The 15,989-nt window shown below is 37.9% G+C and overlaps 1 protein-coding gene across 8 annotated transcripts in view; it reads right to left on the minus strand.

The window, feature by feature from the left end:
* Nucleotides 1-7,222: 7,222 nt before the first annotated feature.
* Nucleotides 7,223-15,989, minus strand: part of LOC134350427 (CAP-Gly domain-containing linker protein 4-like) — a 338,819-nt gene continuing 330,052 nt past the window's right edge. For 7 of the 8 annotated variants that reach the window (XM_063055606.1, XM_063055612.1, XM_063055607.1 and 4 more), the window contains one exon: nucleotides 7,223-14,731. In XM_063055606.1, coding sequence (XP_062911676.1) covers nucleotides 14,419-14,731 — 313 coding nt within the window. In that variant the 3' untranslated portion in view covers nucleotides 7,223-14,418. The remainder of the gene's footprint in view (nucleotides 14,732-15,989) is intronic. The other variant, XM_063055613.1, reaches the window with a different exon arrangement.

Genomic DNA, 15,989 nt, shown 5'->3' on the forward strand with positions numbered 1-15,989 from the left:
CCCATAGTCCAGCATGGAACCAAGTAAACATCACAGAGCAGCCAGCTGGACAGGCCCGTCCCTCGCCTTAGGCCCCGATACTCTGACCTTTTCAATCTCACCCAGCACCTAAATATTCGTCCAAGTATCGGGTTCAGTCACTTCAGTAGGCTCTGGGGCCTGGACCCCGCCGCTGTGATTCACCTGAACCCGACCTTTCTGATTTTGCCTGGCGCTTAAATCGATCGAACCTCAGGTCTTTCTTGCTCTTGGCTACAGGCCCTCTGCTTCACCTCGCCTCAATTCTGCCACATCAAATTGCCTCCAATTCAAAGAGAAGTTACAGACTTTTGATTGCAATGATTATTTACCAGAAAAAGAGTGATTATCAAAGTATCAGTTGTTTTCCTTGTTTCATCTGCCACCAGTCAGAAGTCGTTGACATTCACCAGCGACATCTTAAACCAAAAAATGTCATCAGTATTTGCTTGCCGAAAAGTTAGTCACTGATGGTTAGGATTTAGACCTACCAATGATGATATATTTCCAGACTTTGATGTGAGCAACTTGGAGGGGAATTTGCAGGACGTGGTGGCAATCCTTGTCTTTCCTTCATTGGCTTTTAGCAGGCAAGACAGAGAGCAACGAGTAGGAGCATAAATAATATTAACACAAGTGAGATTAGCAGAATACTGCTCCATTGAGCCACATCCTGAGGTGATATCCAGTAATCTGTGGCAGGACACATTGACAGACCACTGTGATACCCTGCAAACAGACATTAACTACATTATCCACAGCTCCAACAGCAGTCTGAATTTGCATGGTAATCTACAAAAGCTCTAAACTGAAATTTGAAATGGAATATATTCAGCAGGTCAGATAGAATTCAACAATCTGACCTTACCCGACAGTATGCTGAGCTGCTTCCGGTGTAATCCAAGCCACAGCATCAGCAGTCAAATGCTACATCATGGTCAGTTCCATAGCCCTATGAATGGATTTAGCAACTATATCCCCCCCCTAAAAATGGTGGGCACCAAGCTCAATGCAAAATATAGTCTTATTAGCAGGGTAAACAGGTGTCCATAAGACCACTGGGGGCAGAATAAAGCCTTTTAGGCCATCGAGACTACTCCGTCAGTTCATCATGGCTGATCCATTTCCCTCTCAGTCCCAGTCTCCTGCCTTCTCCCTGCAAACCTTCATGCCCTGACTAATCAAGAACCAATCAATCTCTGTTTTAAATATACCCAATGACTTGTTCTCAACAACAGCCTGTGGCAATGAATTCTACAGATTCACCACTCTCTGGCTAAAGAAATTCTTCCTTATTTCCATTTTAGATGGACATCCCACTATTCTGAGGCTCTGTCCTCTGGTCTTACACTCTCACACCACAGGAAACATCCTCTCCAAATCCACTCTATTGAGGTCTTTCAAAGTTTGATAGGTTTCAATGAGATCACCACTAGTCTTCTATGTTCCAGTGAGTACAGGTCCAGAGCCACCAAACACTCCTCATATGACAAGCCCTTCAATTCCTGAATCATTTTTGCGAACCTCCTTTGAACCCTCTCTAATGTCAGCACATCATTTCTGAAATAAGGAGCCAAAAACTCCTGAAATACTCCAAGTGAGACCTCACCAGTGTCTTATAAAGCCTCAACATTACATCCTTGCTTTATATTCTAGTCCTCTTAAAATGAATGCTAACTTTACATTTGCCTTCCTCACAACAGACTCAACCTGCAAATTAAGCTTTAGGGAACTCTGCATGAGGACTCCCAAGTCCTTTTGTACCTCAGATTTTTACATTTTCCTTCCATTTAGAAAAAAGTACACAACATCCACTGATTCTCCTTCATCTATCCTGCTTGCTGTTTCTTCAAAGAATTCCAACAGATTTGTCAGGAAAGGTTTTCCCTTAAGGAAACCATGCTGACTATGGCCTATTTTATTATTTGCCTCCAAGTACCCCAAAACCACATCCTTAACAATCGACACCAACATCTCCCAACTACTGAGGTCAAACTAACAGGCCTATGGTTGCCTTATGTTGGATTTTAAAAGCTTCCCAATCCTCTAACTTCCCACTAGTTTTTGCTCTATTAAAAGCTGTCTTTGGCTTTTATGTTGGCTTTAAATTCCCTGGTCTGCCACAGTTACGCCATCCTGCCTTGAAAATACTTCTTCTTCTTTGGGATGTATCTATCCTGTGCCTTCTGATTTACTCCCAGAAACTCCACCATTCTCTGTTCAGCTATCATCCCTGATGGTAACCCCTTCCAAGCAAGTTTGGCCAGTTCCTCTCTCCTGCCTCCGTAATTCCCTTTGCTCCACTGCAATTCTGATACATCTGACCTTAACTTCTCCATCTGAAATTGCAGGGTGAATTGTATCATATTTTGATTGCTAGCCCCTAAGAGTTCCTGTACCTTAGGATCACTGATCAATTCCACTTGCACAACACCCTATCCAGAATAGCTGATCCCCTGGTGGGCTGAACCAGGAGTCACTCTAAAAAGTCATCTTACCAACATTCTACAAATTTGTCCTCTTGGAATCCAGCATCAACCTGATTTTCCCCAATTTACCTGCATATTGAAATCTCTCATGACAATTACAACTTTGCCTTTTGACATGCATTTTGTATTTCCTGTTGTAATGCGTAGCCAACACCCTTGCTACTGTTCGGAAGTCGGTATATAACTCCCATCTGGGTCTTTTTACCCTTGCAGCTTCTTCGCTCTTCCCACAATAATGTACACCTTCTGATCCTGATCACCTCTCTTAAGGATTTGATTTCATTTTTTTACCAACACAGCCACACCATCCCCTCTAGCGACCTACCTATCCTTCAGATACAATGTGCATCCTTGAATGTTAAGCTCCCAGCTAAATACTTCTTTCAGACATGATTCAGTGATGCCCACATCATCATACATGCCTTTCTGTAATTGTGCTGCAGAATTAGCTACCTTATTCCATGTACTGCATGTATTCAAATATGACACTTTCAGTCCTGGATTCATCACCCTTTTCAATTTTGTCCCCCTTTTATATTGCACCTCATCTCGTTGACTGCAATTTGGCCCTATCATCAGCCTGACTTTGCTAGCAGTCTCACTGCACACTGCCTGTTGGTAAACTAGCTACCCCATTCTCAGCCCTACCACTCTGGTTCCCATCCCCCTGCCAAATTAGTTTAAGCCCTCCTGAATAGGTCTAGCAATCTTGCCCGTAAGGATATTGGTTCCCCTTGCGTTCAGGTGTAACCAGTCCCTTTTGTACAAGTCATACCTTCCTCAGAAGAGGTCCCATTGATCCAGAAATCTGAACCCCTGTACCCTGTACCAGTACCAGTTTCCTTTTCTTCTCCTAACAGTCACCCAGTTACCTGCCTCCTGCAATCTAAGGGTGCCTATCTCCCTGTAGCTCCAATCTATCACTTACTCAGTCTCCCATATGAGTCAAAGGTTATTAAGCTGCAGCTCAGTGCATCCCCAGAATTCCCACATTTCACACACAGAACAAAGCCTAGCTCCTGAAGCTATTCTCACTGGAGTAACTGTACCCTAACAGATGAGGGACAAAAAATAAAGAACAATAAAAAACTTACCAGATACTTACCTCACCCACGTCTGATGAGCCAAGGACATTGCAACACTGGCCCACCACCAAAATGGTCACTCTGCTTGCCCCTGCCTTATTTTCATTCACCTGTTCTCATGAGTATTATTCACTAATTGGGTGCAGTCCAAACTCCGAAAACTGCCGCAAAGCGCTGCCTTTTTAATCTTCAATTGCCCAAACTTGTGTGAAGTCGCCGCTCCTCCTCGTGGTCCAGTTCACTGACCAGACAGTCCCATCTCCAAAACCTGCCATGAAGCACTGCCTTTTTAAGCTACAATCGTGAACCTGTGAGAACCTCTTGACCTTTTATGCAAAGTGTAGAGGAAAGCTGGACCTTTCATTCCCTAAAGCATTTAAATGAAATTTTCAAGATTGGCATCAAACTTTTAAAATGATGTTATCAAAACAAACTGTAATGACAAATGGAGTGAGTGCAGTTCATCTCTGATCTAATTGAATGATGTTGCAAAAGGACTGAAATGTCCTTCTGTCTTCTCCTCATCCTTTTTCTGAAATTATAGATGTCTTAAATGTTTTGTATAATTTATTCTTACAGAGCCACATAAAGGCTAATATAAATTAAATTTACAAATAAAATTATTGAAACAGATTAAATTATTCCAATTCAATTTACAAAATGAGGTATATTTTTGGGCTAAAATATGATCATTTTCAAATAAGGTGATAAAAGTTGACAGCCTGTTTATGTTGGCAATGATTTCTGTGAGCACAATGAAAACCATCTTTCCTGGGACTTCAGCATTTTTAATTGTAAATTGAACTTCAAGGAACCAGAAAATATATTAAAGAATTCAAAAATGTTTATTCTGTTTAGGGGAAGAAAGGACAAAACAATCTACTTGAAGTTTCATTTCTACTCATGAAAGAAGTGGGTAAATGTCACACAACACAAAATGACACAAATAATGCATGATTCTAATCACAGTTGTACTAAGCAAAGGATTTTCAAATTGGTTTGTCTTTTACAGTATTAGTGCTGTAAATCTGTCTGACATTTATACGAGTACAATTTTAAAAATAAAGCTTGTCTATCTTAGCACAATGACAACAATCATTTTAAGAAAAAGGCATACAATAAAATAGCTCTTATCAAACATATACATTTCTTAAAATTCATACAATAAAATACGGCATTTTTAAATTTTGTTTAGAAAGCATTAGCTAACCCTCTGGGTGCCACTATAATTCAAAATAACCATAAAAATATCCAAAATAGCATAGACTTTATTGAAAGCTGTTGAATTTATTTAAGTATATCCGTCTTGCTGTGATTTAATATTTTGAAGAAGCAGTTGATTTTTGTTATCTTACATTTGAAATAAGTATTTGTGAGAGAAGGGGGTTGCAGAATTACAGAAGAAGAAATAGCCATTGCATTTCTATCATTTTAAGAAATATGGATACATTGCGATAACAATTCATTATGACTTTTTAAAAATTTCTTCTGTTCCACATGGATGTCTTGAAGCTTATTAAGAATAAATACTATATAGTTCAACAATCTTGCCCTATGAATTGGTATAGTTTAAGCCTGACAGCTCAGAGGCATCTGAATTCATGGCAACAAAGCTAGATCTTGAATCCCACAGTTTCCTATTAAACTGAAGCCACTAGGCCATCATAAATCTAATCCATCTGAATGAAAGCCTTGTATCTAAGCGCATCAATCATGTCTTACTCATAGAAAATTGTTGCCACATTTTCCCCTGATAGGCTCACTTCTAAAAAAAAGCGCAGCAAATCGCATCTGAACCATTGGAATTTGTTGAGGTGGGGTTTTATTATTTCAAAATAAAAATATTTATTTATTGTATACCCTTTAAACAACCTGATTTCTTCCAAAATCTATGCTGCCAATCCATAAACGTCTCCCACTGATAGCAATTAGCTTATACTTGACAAATGCATACTGCATTTCATGGTAAATCACTGTAATTAGGGCAGATCAGCTTACAGTCATGGATCTTACTCAGAATAATGTACTGTTTGATAATGTAATTCAAAACTATACACAACTACTTACTTTATACTCAGCCATGCTCAGGTGATACTTAACGTGGAGAAAGATTAATGTAGAATATCTGACATGTGTTTCTCTATTGATTTTGTATAAACAAATTCTCTGACCTACAAATGGATAAAAATTTATTGATTGTACCAGGTACTGCCATTAATATATTTTGCTATGATCCTACAGTTCTAACAATGGGTTTTCCTGTAGAAATCTATTTGTTTCAGACTACTTGAATATTTTTTCTCAGAAAGTAAAATATGATTTTAACTGTTAGGTGCTAAACGCAATGCGTGTTATAGTCAGTGAAATAAGGTGCATTTCTGACAATAGGTTGTTCAAGTACTAACGTGCCAGCTCGACCTTGCTCCTCACTGACTGTAAATAGCCAGCTTAGTCAGTATTGATAAATACACACTTTTGTGTGAAGACTTTTGTCTAGTTTCACTGTGTGCAGTTGAAATAAAGCAAAATATCAAATATCTAAAATGCTTTTGACTTCAGAAATGGAACAGTGTAGAAAAAGTCAAGCAAATGAAGATTGTAGGAAAAGGTGCCCACACACTATAGCAATGACAGTGAGTTTTTCACTGCACCCATTTGTATATGCAACTTGCCTTACAGGGAGGCCCAAATGCATTACACTCGTGTGTTTATACTTTCTGCAGCTAAAACAGAAGGAAAAGAAGGATTCTAGGAAAAAAGATTACCATTAGAACAACATACTAACTGCCTGCACCACTCTGTCAACTACAGGAGGTATGAACGGATTGTTTAATTTGGCCCAAGGAATTTGTTTGATTTGGGAAGGCGGAGCTTAGGAAGGTTAATGGTGCCTAACGGCGGCTCCTTTACTTGCATCTTCGGAAACAGCTCTATTTCCATCTTTAATACTTCTATTTTTCCCTTTCAGGGTTCTTTTGAAGACCCTGACCTGGAGTTACACGCTGACTATGGTTCTTTGCAGGAATGGGGCCCGCTCTTGGGTTTCACAACTGGCTGTTGCTCCACTCGCCTTCGGAGGACTGAGTTTTCGTGGCTCTGGAGATGGGGGGAATCGGATTCGGTGTCCGAGCAGAAGACGGGTGTGTTGTGGGACATGGAAGATGCTTTTTCTTCACAATCACCACGAAAACAGAGGAGTGCCCTCAAAGAATGAATGACAGTTAAATGTTAGAACCCCAAAGTCCCCCCCAGCTCCCCTCCCTCCCAGAGACCCAAGATCTTTGGGCACAGAGTTCAGAAAAAGCAACGCAACAGACTTTTAACATCATAAACCAGCGATTTGTTTCTTATGTCTCCCCTCTTGCTGTGAAACAGAGACATCTCTTTCTCTCTTATTAGGGAGAGAGAGAGAGAGCCTGTGGTATGTGGAATGCCGGGCGAACAAGTAGTCTTTGGAGTACTGCAAGCCTGTGCCTTTGCTGTTGCCTTGAGTGCTCGGAGGCGGGTGCCAATGCATTTTTTTGCCAGTGAGGCAAGGGGGGATTGTTGCTTGCTGTCGCTTACACGTGGGAGGGAGGGGAGCTGGGGGGGACTTTGGGGTTCTAACATTTAACTGTCATTCATTCTTTGAGGGCACTCCTCCGTTTTCGTGGATGATTGCAAAGAAAAAGCATTTCAGGATGTATATTGTATACATTTCTCTGACACTAAATGTACCATTGAAACCTTTGAATTGTGTCTAACACAGATATTTGACAGTATTGTTGTGCCTGTTATTCAGGTACATTCAACTGATTTGAACAAATGGGTTATCATAGTTATTGGTAACCAAAACCATCAACACATTCAAATTTTTGACCCTGCCCCTTTTAGTCATAGTCATACTTTATTGATCCCGGGGGAAATTGGTTATAAAAAAAATACAACAAATAACTAAGTTAAAAAGTTCAAAAGTAAGAAATTATAGAGCAACTGTAACCGGTTGCATGCTCGACCGGCGCATGCGTAATTTTCAACTTGGCATAACCATTTGGTATACCATTGGCTGATGTGATGTTCCAAGAAGCATGGAATTAATTAGTTCATCAGTGAGTACAACAAATTGTTCAATCACTTTTACTGCTGTGCAACAACAGAAGGTTATAGAATACCAGGGCTACATTATCCAAAGTACCTTATTTGAGAGACGACAATCTTTAGGACAAATTGAGATTTCAAAATATGCTTTGCAAGTGCAAATCATATTTTCCACAAGGAATCCTTTATACCTACTATTCAGATAGTACATCACTTTTATCCTTTTATCTCCTGGAATAAGAAGAGCTACCTTTGAATAATATATGTACCTGCACTCAGTGGCCAGTGTGACTAAATATATAGAATTTATGCAGTTCTATATTTTGTCTTTTGTCCCAAGCTATATGCACAGAACATCGATTCATATTACAATGCTATATCTAAGATGCACCTGTCATGACATACATTGGAACGTACCAATGTTATTTTGTAAAAATAGCAGAATAAGCAGTAAGAAAGGACAAGTGAAAAGATGTAGGTAATAAATAAATAGTTCTGAGGTAAAAGATTTAGAATGCTCTGCAAAGTATCTTGGTCTTCAGTGCTTCAGATCTGGAAGTATTTGATGTGTTCTTTTTGTAAGCAGAGAATTACCCAGGACATAACACTTGAAACACAAATTGACAGATGTGTCAAATATGAAGTAACCATGCAGGTCACAAAGTGACCTAAGCTATCTATTATAGTGGCTGTACATTCAAGGGTTTTAGTACTAAACCAGCTAAATAATGTGCCTGGTTTCAGCTGCAGTATATGCCACTCAGCAATGAAAGATCTGTAATAACAGCCTTAGAACAACTAGGTTGTGTACACATGCCACTGGTTACTGTGACAGTAATGTCATTGTTTAAAAGATCTTGCAAGATCCAGAAGATTAAGATGCATGGGATCCATGGTGAATTGGCTGGTTGGATTCAGGACTGGCTTGCCCATAGAAGACAGAGGGTAGAGGTCAACGGGAGTGTTTCCAGCTGGAGGTCCGTGTTTACTGGTGCTCTGCAGGGATTTGTCCTAATTGTGATATACATAAGTGACCGAGATGAAAATCTAGATGGGTTATATACTGTCAAGTTTAAAGTTTTCAGATGATATGAAGATTGGCAGTGTTGTGGATAGTGTAAAGGACTGACAAAAAATACAGCAGGATATAGATCAGTTGCAGATATGGGCAGAGGAATGGCAGACGGAGTCCAACCCAGCCAAATGTGAAGTGTTGCACCTTGGTAAATAAGGTGTAAAGACAGGGTACGCTCTTAGGGCAAGACCTTTAACAGTGTTGATGAGCAGTGCGAACTTGGCATACAAGTTCATAGCTCCCTGACCCTGAAAGTGGTTTCATAGATTGACAGGGTGGTTAAGTAGGCAAATCGCATGTTTGCCTTTATTAGTCAAGGCATTGAGTTCAAAAGTTAGGAAGTTATGTTGCAGCTTTATAAACTCTAGTTAGACTGCATCTGGAGTATTGTATACAGTTCTGGTCGGCCAGGAAGGATGACAAGGCTTTAGAGAGGGTTTATCTGAATGTTGCCTGGATTAGAGGATGTGCTATAACGAGAGGCTGGACAAACTTGGGTTGTTTTCTCTAGAGCGGCAGAAGCTGAAAAGAGATCTGATAGAGGTTTATAAGATAATGAGAGGCATAGATAGAGTAAGTAGACAGGACCTTCTATCCAGGGTTGAAATGGCTTATACCAGAGGGCATATATTTAAGGTGAGAGGGGACAAATTTAAAGGAGATGTGAGGGGCAAGTGTTCTACACAGACAGTGGTGGATGCCTAAAATGCACTGCCTGGGGTGATGGTAGAGGCAGATGAATTAGAGATTACTAAGAGATGTTTAGATAGGCACATGATTGTGAGAGAAATGGAAAGATATAGACATGTGCAGGCAGAAGGGAATTTGTTTAGATCACTAATTTAACTGATTCAACTCAACATTATGGGCTGAAGGGCCTGTTCGTCTGCTCTACTGTTCTATGACCTATGTATTGCATTCAAGGTGAAAGGTAACCACTTTCATATTTTGAATTTATTTGGACATGGACTTCACTTGCAAAGGTGGTATTTTTGATGGCTCTTGAGCTGTTGAGGCAGTTAAGAGTCACCCACACTAGAGAGTCTGGAGTCAAGTATGGACTAGATCTATATGATAATCATGGTAGAATTCCTTCTCTGGATGGCATTATTGGAACTTGATATGTTTTTATGACAATCCAAGGGTTTCATGATAGCCATCGTGGGTACCAAGGTTTTTATTCCAGATTTATTTAGCTAATTGCATTAAATTTAAATTTTTCAGATGCATGAGTGAAATCTGAACTTCAGATCAGGACACTAGTCAAGATTTAGTCTGGAAAACAGCACAATAACTTAGTCACTGTGTTACAGGCTCATCAGGGTTGATTTTGCCAGTAAGCTTCTCCATTAAATCTGGAGTAAGATTTGATGCTCATGTTACTCTGTCAGCACTCCCTACCATTTGTCATTTTTCTGCATTGTTTTCTACAGTAATTATAACTTAATTGCAAAAGAGATAACTATTTGTAATTGCAGGTGAGTCAATAAAGAAGGGAAACTTTAGAGAAGTCAATAAGGGCAACTTATTCTTCATTATGCCAATTAACTAAAAGTTTTTGAAGTAATGATTGCAAATGTGCTAAAAATGAAAAAAACTCAGAGTATTAACTATTTCTCATGCAAAGCCTGATCTGTAATGTTTATCTGGCACAGGAGTTCCCAACCTGGGATCCACAGACCCCTCGGTTGATGGTAAACTCCACGACATAAAAAAGGTTGGGAACCCCTGGTTTGCAAAATCTTGTTTCTGATCCTGCTAACCAATACTTCGCATTTAATTTGCTTCATGTACTGTTCTTCCCATAAATCACAATGAACAGGATAATGCCTATGAGGTCTTCTGAGACATTGCTGGTATCAAAATTATAGGATCAGCAAATCTCGAAATTTTAAACTAAAACAATAGCCAGGCTTAATTTGCTCAGAATTATACCAAATTAACATTTTTCAGAATTTCAAAATAATGGTGTATTTCCTTTTAAAGGTCAATTCTTTTAATAATAAATTAATTATATTGAAATAGCAAATTAAGTACCATTATATTTCTGATTCCAGTCACTAACCAATTTAGTACTATAAAACTTTGTATTAGTTCCTATTAGTTATTGACAGAGGAACTCATCCAGACTACACTGCTGCGTTCTTTTGACTTAAATTTTTGATCTTTGAACACAAACACACGTAACTGATGGTATTTAAAAACTGTTCAACAACCGTCTCCTGCCCCAATTAAGTGGCATAATGTTCCAAATAAGTAGAAGGGAATCCCAACTATTTTCTCAATTAGTTTTTGTTCTTTAAGAGTTGTCCCTAATAAGCAGCTGCCCCAATTAACCAATGGCCCAACTAACCAGAATCCACTGTATCACTATTCCAACAGTAATGCTATTTCTGGCAGCAGTATAAAAGCAATTAGTACTAAAAATGAAGCTGGTGTTAGCAAATAGTCATGACTACTTGTTAAACCAAGCAACAAAAATGAATGTGCAATTCATGGTACATATCCAAAATAATTCTACTATCACCTGTTAGATTTCCTACCAGATTAACTACCAGAATAAAAGAAGAAGATAAAATAAAAGTCAATAAAGCTGCACAAACACAAAGTTGTTTATATTAAGTTTCTGTGAAATTGTTTATAAAAGTTAATTTCAACCTGACCATAGACAGAAAAGGGAGCCAGTAAATACAGTATTTATACCATTGTCAACCCATTGCTAAGTGGAAAGTTTAAAATTATCTCTTCAGGGAATCTTGCTAACTTGCTTACCTGGTGAGGCTGACAATGCGGCTGCTGCTAATAGCCCGTAAAGCAAATGCATCACAGCTGAGTCAATTTTCCTCCCTCTCAAAGCTCAGTGGTAATAATGGGTCATTGACTTCAGCTTTGTCACTTGCAGGAAGTGGCACTGCTAATTTAGATCAGATCACATTATTTATTGGTTAAAAAGGCCATTGACCTGAAACAACTCTTGAAATGACTCTTTTCTCCTTCTCCACAGATGTTGCCTGAATTCCTAATTGTTTCAAATATTTTCTGTTAATACAATACCTTTTATGCTGTTTGCTTACAGGAATAAATAAACTAGACAAGTACATTCCCATTAGGCAGCTTCTTCGAAACTATGAAATACAACAACACTATGAAACACGGCATACTATAACAGTTATATTCAAAAATATCAACGTTTCTCTTTGAAAAATGCTCTAAATATAACATATATTATATAAAAGTCTCAAAGTGCATCACATTTCTTTCTGTCTTGTTCTAAGTTTGAATTACTCTTTCATAAAATAAAATGGTCTTTTTTGTGGTGGGTCTAGAGGCGAAGATAAAAATATATGTGGTTAGTTTAACTGTTATAACTTCAGTTTTGAACCAAGCATGTTGCTGTAAGTGAGCAATTAGCAATAAAACAGTGCATTGGCTTTGCTTGCACAAATATGGATGGCTAGAAGTGTTAGAGGGAACAAAAATAACCTTATTGGCCTAACCGCAACATCACATTTTGTGCTTTGATTTACTTTTTCATTCATTGCACCCGATAGATACTCTATGGCACTTACATATAAAGAGGCAACAGATGTTAAAATGTAATCTGTAATGCAATTACTTTTCTATACACAAATCCAAAACTGATAATCAGGTAAAAGCTGGAGCATTATCTTAATTAAAAGTGTGCCAAACTGCATGGATTATTGAAGACATATTCATGCTAACAGCATTATAAAACTTTATCCCATATTTCCATCACACCTATTTCGGTTTTCTGCTAGAATCACAAGTCTGGAGTTTCCCTTTTGGATGTAACCTGAAGCAGATTCTAAAACTGCAACAAGTCTGATAGCCATAGTATTTTGCTGGTGAAAAATTATGCCCAAGAAGTCTCCCAAATTCATTAAAATGAATATAAGCTGAGCTTAATTAACACTGAGTATATTTTTCTTTTGACACTTAAGATGCAAGTTTTTCTGTTCATTAAGCTATTATTCTTGTTCATTAGCCAGAAAAGCCTGTTTTGATAACCTGCACTTTAAGAAACTATATATCTTATGCAAGATTCACCTGACCTATATCAATGCTTAAAGGGTTAAATTATGGACCAACATGCATTAACTTGACTGGCATTGTCCTGAGGCTAGAAGGTTAAGAGATAATGCAATTGAATATTTTACAACATGAAAGCGATTCTACAGAATCAATGGTAAGACTACTTCATCTTGTAGGGGGTACCAGAGCAAAGGGTATAATTTTACTATTAGAATTCATTCAGTTAGCAATGAGATCAGAATTATTTGTTCGCATAGAGGATAAAGGAAATTTAGAATTCACTCTGCAGAATGGCATGTTATTTGAAATTTCCAAGTTTAAGAGTGATAGAATTTCATTTGGTAACTGTACCAAATGATATGTAAAAGACAAGTAGTGGGAATAAAGTATAGAGTGGCCTTTATATAGCAGAAGGGCCAAATAATTTTTAAGAGATGAATGACCAATAATGTATTTTGTGCCAAAAGCCACTATATAGAAATATACAGAACTCACAAGACAAAACTTGGCTACGGTTCTATGTTGGTGTGCATGATCTTCTACCCATCATGAGTTTCATCCACTCCAGAACAGGTGTCCATCCATTCCTTTCTCCTCCATGTACTTAGCTAACTTCTTATGTTCTTAAAGTCTTATGTTCCCAGCTCAGCTATACCAAGCAGAAGCAAGTTTCCCATTCTAACAAATACCTGGATTTTTAAAAATCTGTTTTTTAATTTAGTATCTTTTTTAATTTAATACTTAATTTATATTTATAACTCCTGGTTTTAGAGTTCCTCACAGATGGATTATAATCTCCACCTCTGCACTATGAAATCCTTTCATAATTGTAATGACCTCCATTCAGCCATCCTTCAGCTTGTCATATCTGAAGAAGAGTCCCAAGATGTTCAATCTTTTTTGATAGTTATAACCTCTCAGTTATGGTATCGTACTTGTAAATCTCTCTTGCAGAGCAGTCACCTTCAAGGTAACGTGAGTGAGATATATGATCAAAATGAGTGAGATGGATTGAAAACCTATTGCTATGTATGAAATTCTGTACATTTTTAGGAATAAAATCTACCAAACAGGAAATATTTTTACAGTAAAATGAATGTGTTTGTGCTCAAATGCTAAGAGGTGATGACATCCTTGTTATGTTAGCACTGTTTTCTGGAAGAAGAATAGCGTGGTGCAGCATTCCTACAGCATCAACTCACATCAAAACAGAAAATATAAAGTATGTCTAAGTGAGGATAAGCAGGAAAAATTGCTCAAAAATTTGCAATTATTGGGCCACTTGCCTGTAAATTAATGTCTCATTAGTAAAGCTAAAGTCAAATAAATTTCATAGGCAGAATACAAGTGCTGATGGAACTACGTAACAGGTTTAGTACTACCATACTGTCTAGGTTTAATGGTGTGCCCAAATGTCTGATTTGCAAGAAAATCTAGGAGGATCAAGGAAACTTAGGCAAACTCTGCTTATCTTTGTGACTAACAAATTGTTGAATTTGTCTGCACCCATACTATGACTAACTTGTGTGCAAATAGACAGAAAATTCCAGACTTAGATGCATACGTTGAATTCACAGTTTCCGACAATCTCCTTACCTTGCTGAAAACAAAACATTTACCACTAAATATCATCCACTAGTTTTGTGCCATTAATGCCTCGGTAAGTTACACGGCTTGGTCGTACCAGAACTCCATAATTTGGTTTACAAGTAAAATAACGTTTTTCTCCCACAGAGCCATCATTTTTTCCTTTCGGTGAACGCAGTTCCAATCCAAGCCATACTCCCGGAGCAAAGTCAGTAGGTCCAATGTATCTAATGATTGCCATTTCACTGGAGCTGCTCAGTAGGACCTGTGACCCTTCATGTAACTTCACATTTCCCTCGGTGGTACTTGTGCTGCTCCAACTTCGCCTCATGGTTTGATTTTTTGGCCTAGAAACAGGAAATAGATGTTATTAAGAGTAAATCAGGCAGATTATGATGAGACATCTCTGCCCAAAACATTAGCCTCACTTTCCTGTGCACCTACAAATCAACCTGCTCTACATTTCTAGTATATCTGTTTTATTTATATCAGATTTCCAGCATTGTGCTTTTTTAATCTCTGTGAAGCACATTTTGACTTTAAGTAACTTTAATCTTCAAGGCTGACGGGTGAAAGAAACAACTGCCTATGATGAAACTGACTCTATCAAATTAAGATCCAATTTAATCTACTGGAAAGTGCATATCCCTATAAAAGCTGTTTCTACTGTTTGGATGTTAATTACTCTATAGATACCGCAAAGGCACAAAATCCTACTCCCAGCAGACTGCAATAATACAAATTTCGAGGGTTTGAAAGGAAATAATTAAAAGTTTTTACTTTCGTACTGTTTTGCTTCTCTACTAATTTCTCCTTGAACACTAACCAAGCCATTTTGGATGGAAATTGGCTACAAAAAAAGACTATTCATATTGCAATACAAGATACATCTCTGTGATGTGGCCACCTTCTTTTTATGCGAAAATACTTTGATTCCATACCTGCTGGCCAGGATTTCACGACTCCCTCTTTTAGACACATGATAAGAAATCGCAGACTCTAGAGTGCAAACCTGTATTTTACTACTACAGAGCATAAATTGTATAACTACCTACCCAGGAAATTTGATTTAGATTAATATTTCAAGTTGCAATTGTTTTAAACTATACTTAATTTTTCTGCTAACCTAAAACGATTCTACTTCCAAAGACATGTCTAAATATATAAAACATATTGCTCTTTATTCTTTCCACTAGCAGAAATATATAATAAATCTAAGTTTAGTAAAATATATCATTATATGCACCCTATAACTAGTTTCATGTGGCTTCACATCTTTCTTTACTTCAGAAAAAATGCAAGATGTCAGGACACTAAGGCACTGGCAGCTACTGTACTGTTTAATTACACTTATTAAAATATCTTTAACGCTGTTAAAATAATGCAGGTTGTGAAGACAATTTAATAGCCACTTTGTAGAATTGCTGCTGATGGCAGTTCTAGACTATACTGGCAGCACCATAGGATAAATAAGACTGGGGAGGGCCCATGAGAGTCTAGTCAGTGTTTATGTGTTTCATAAACAACTCCATTCAAATTGTAGTTAAAAAATATATTAATTACTCTTCTAACAGCTGGCATACTAACAACTATGGGTTCTATTTG

Source organism: Mobula hypostoma, chromosome 8, assembly GCF_963921235.1.
Source record: "Mobula hypostoma chromosome 8, sMobHyp1.1, whole genome shotgun sequence".
Classification (NCBI taxonomy): domain Eukaryota; kingdom Metazoa; phylum Chordata; class Chondrichthyes; order Myliobatiformes; family Myliobatidae; genus Mobula; species Mobula hypostoma.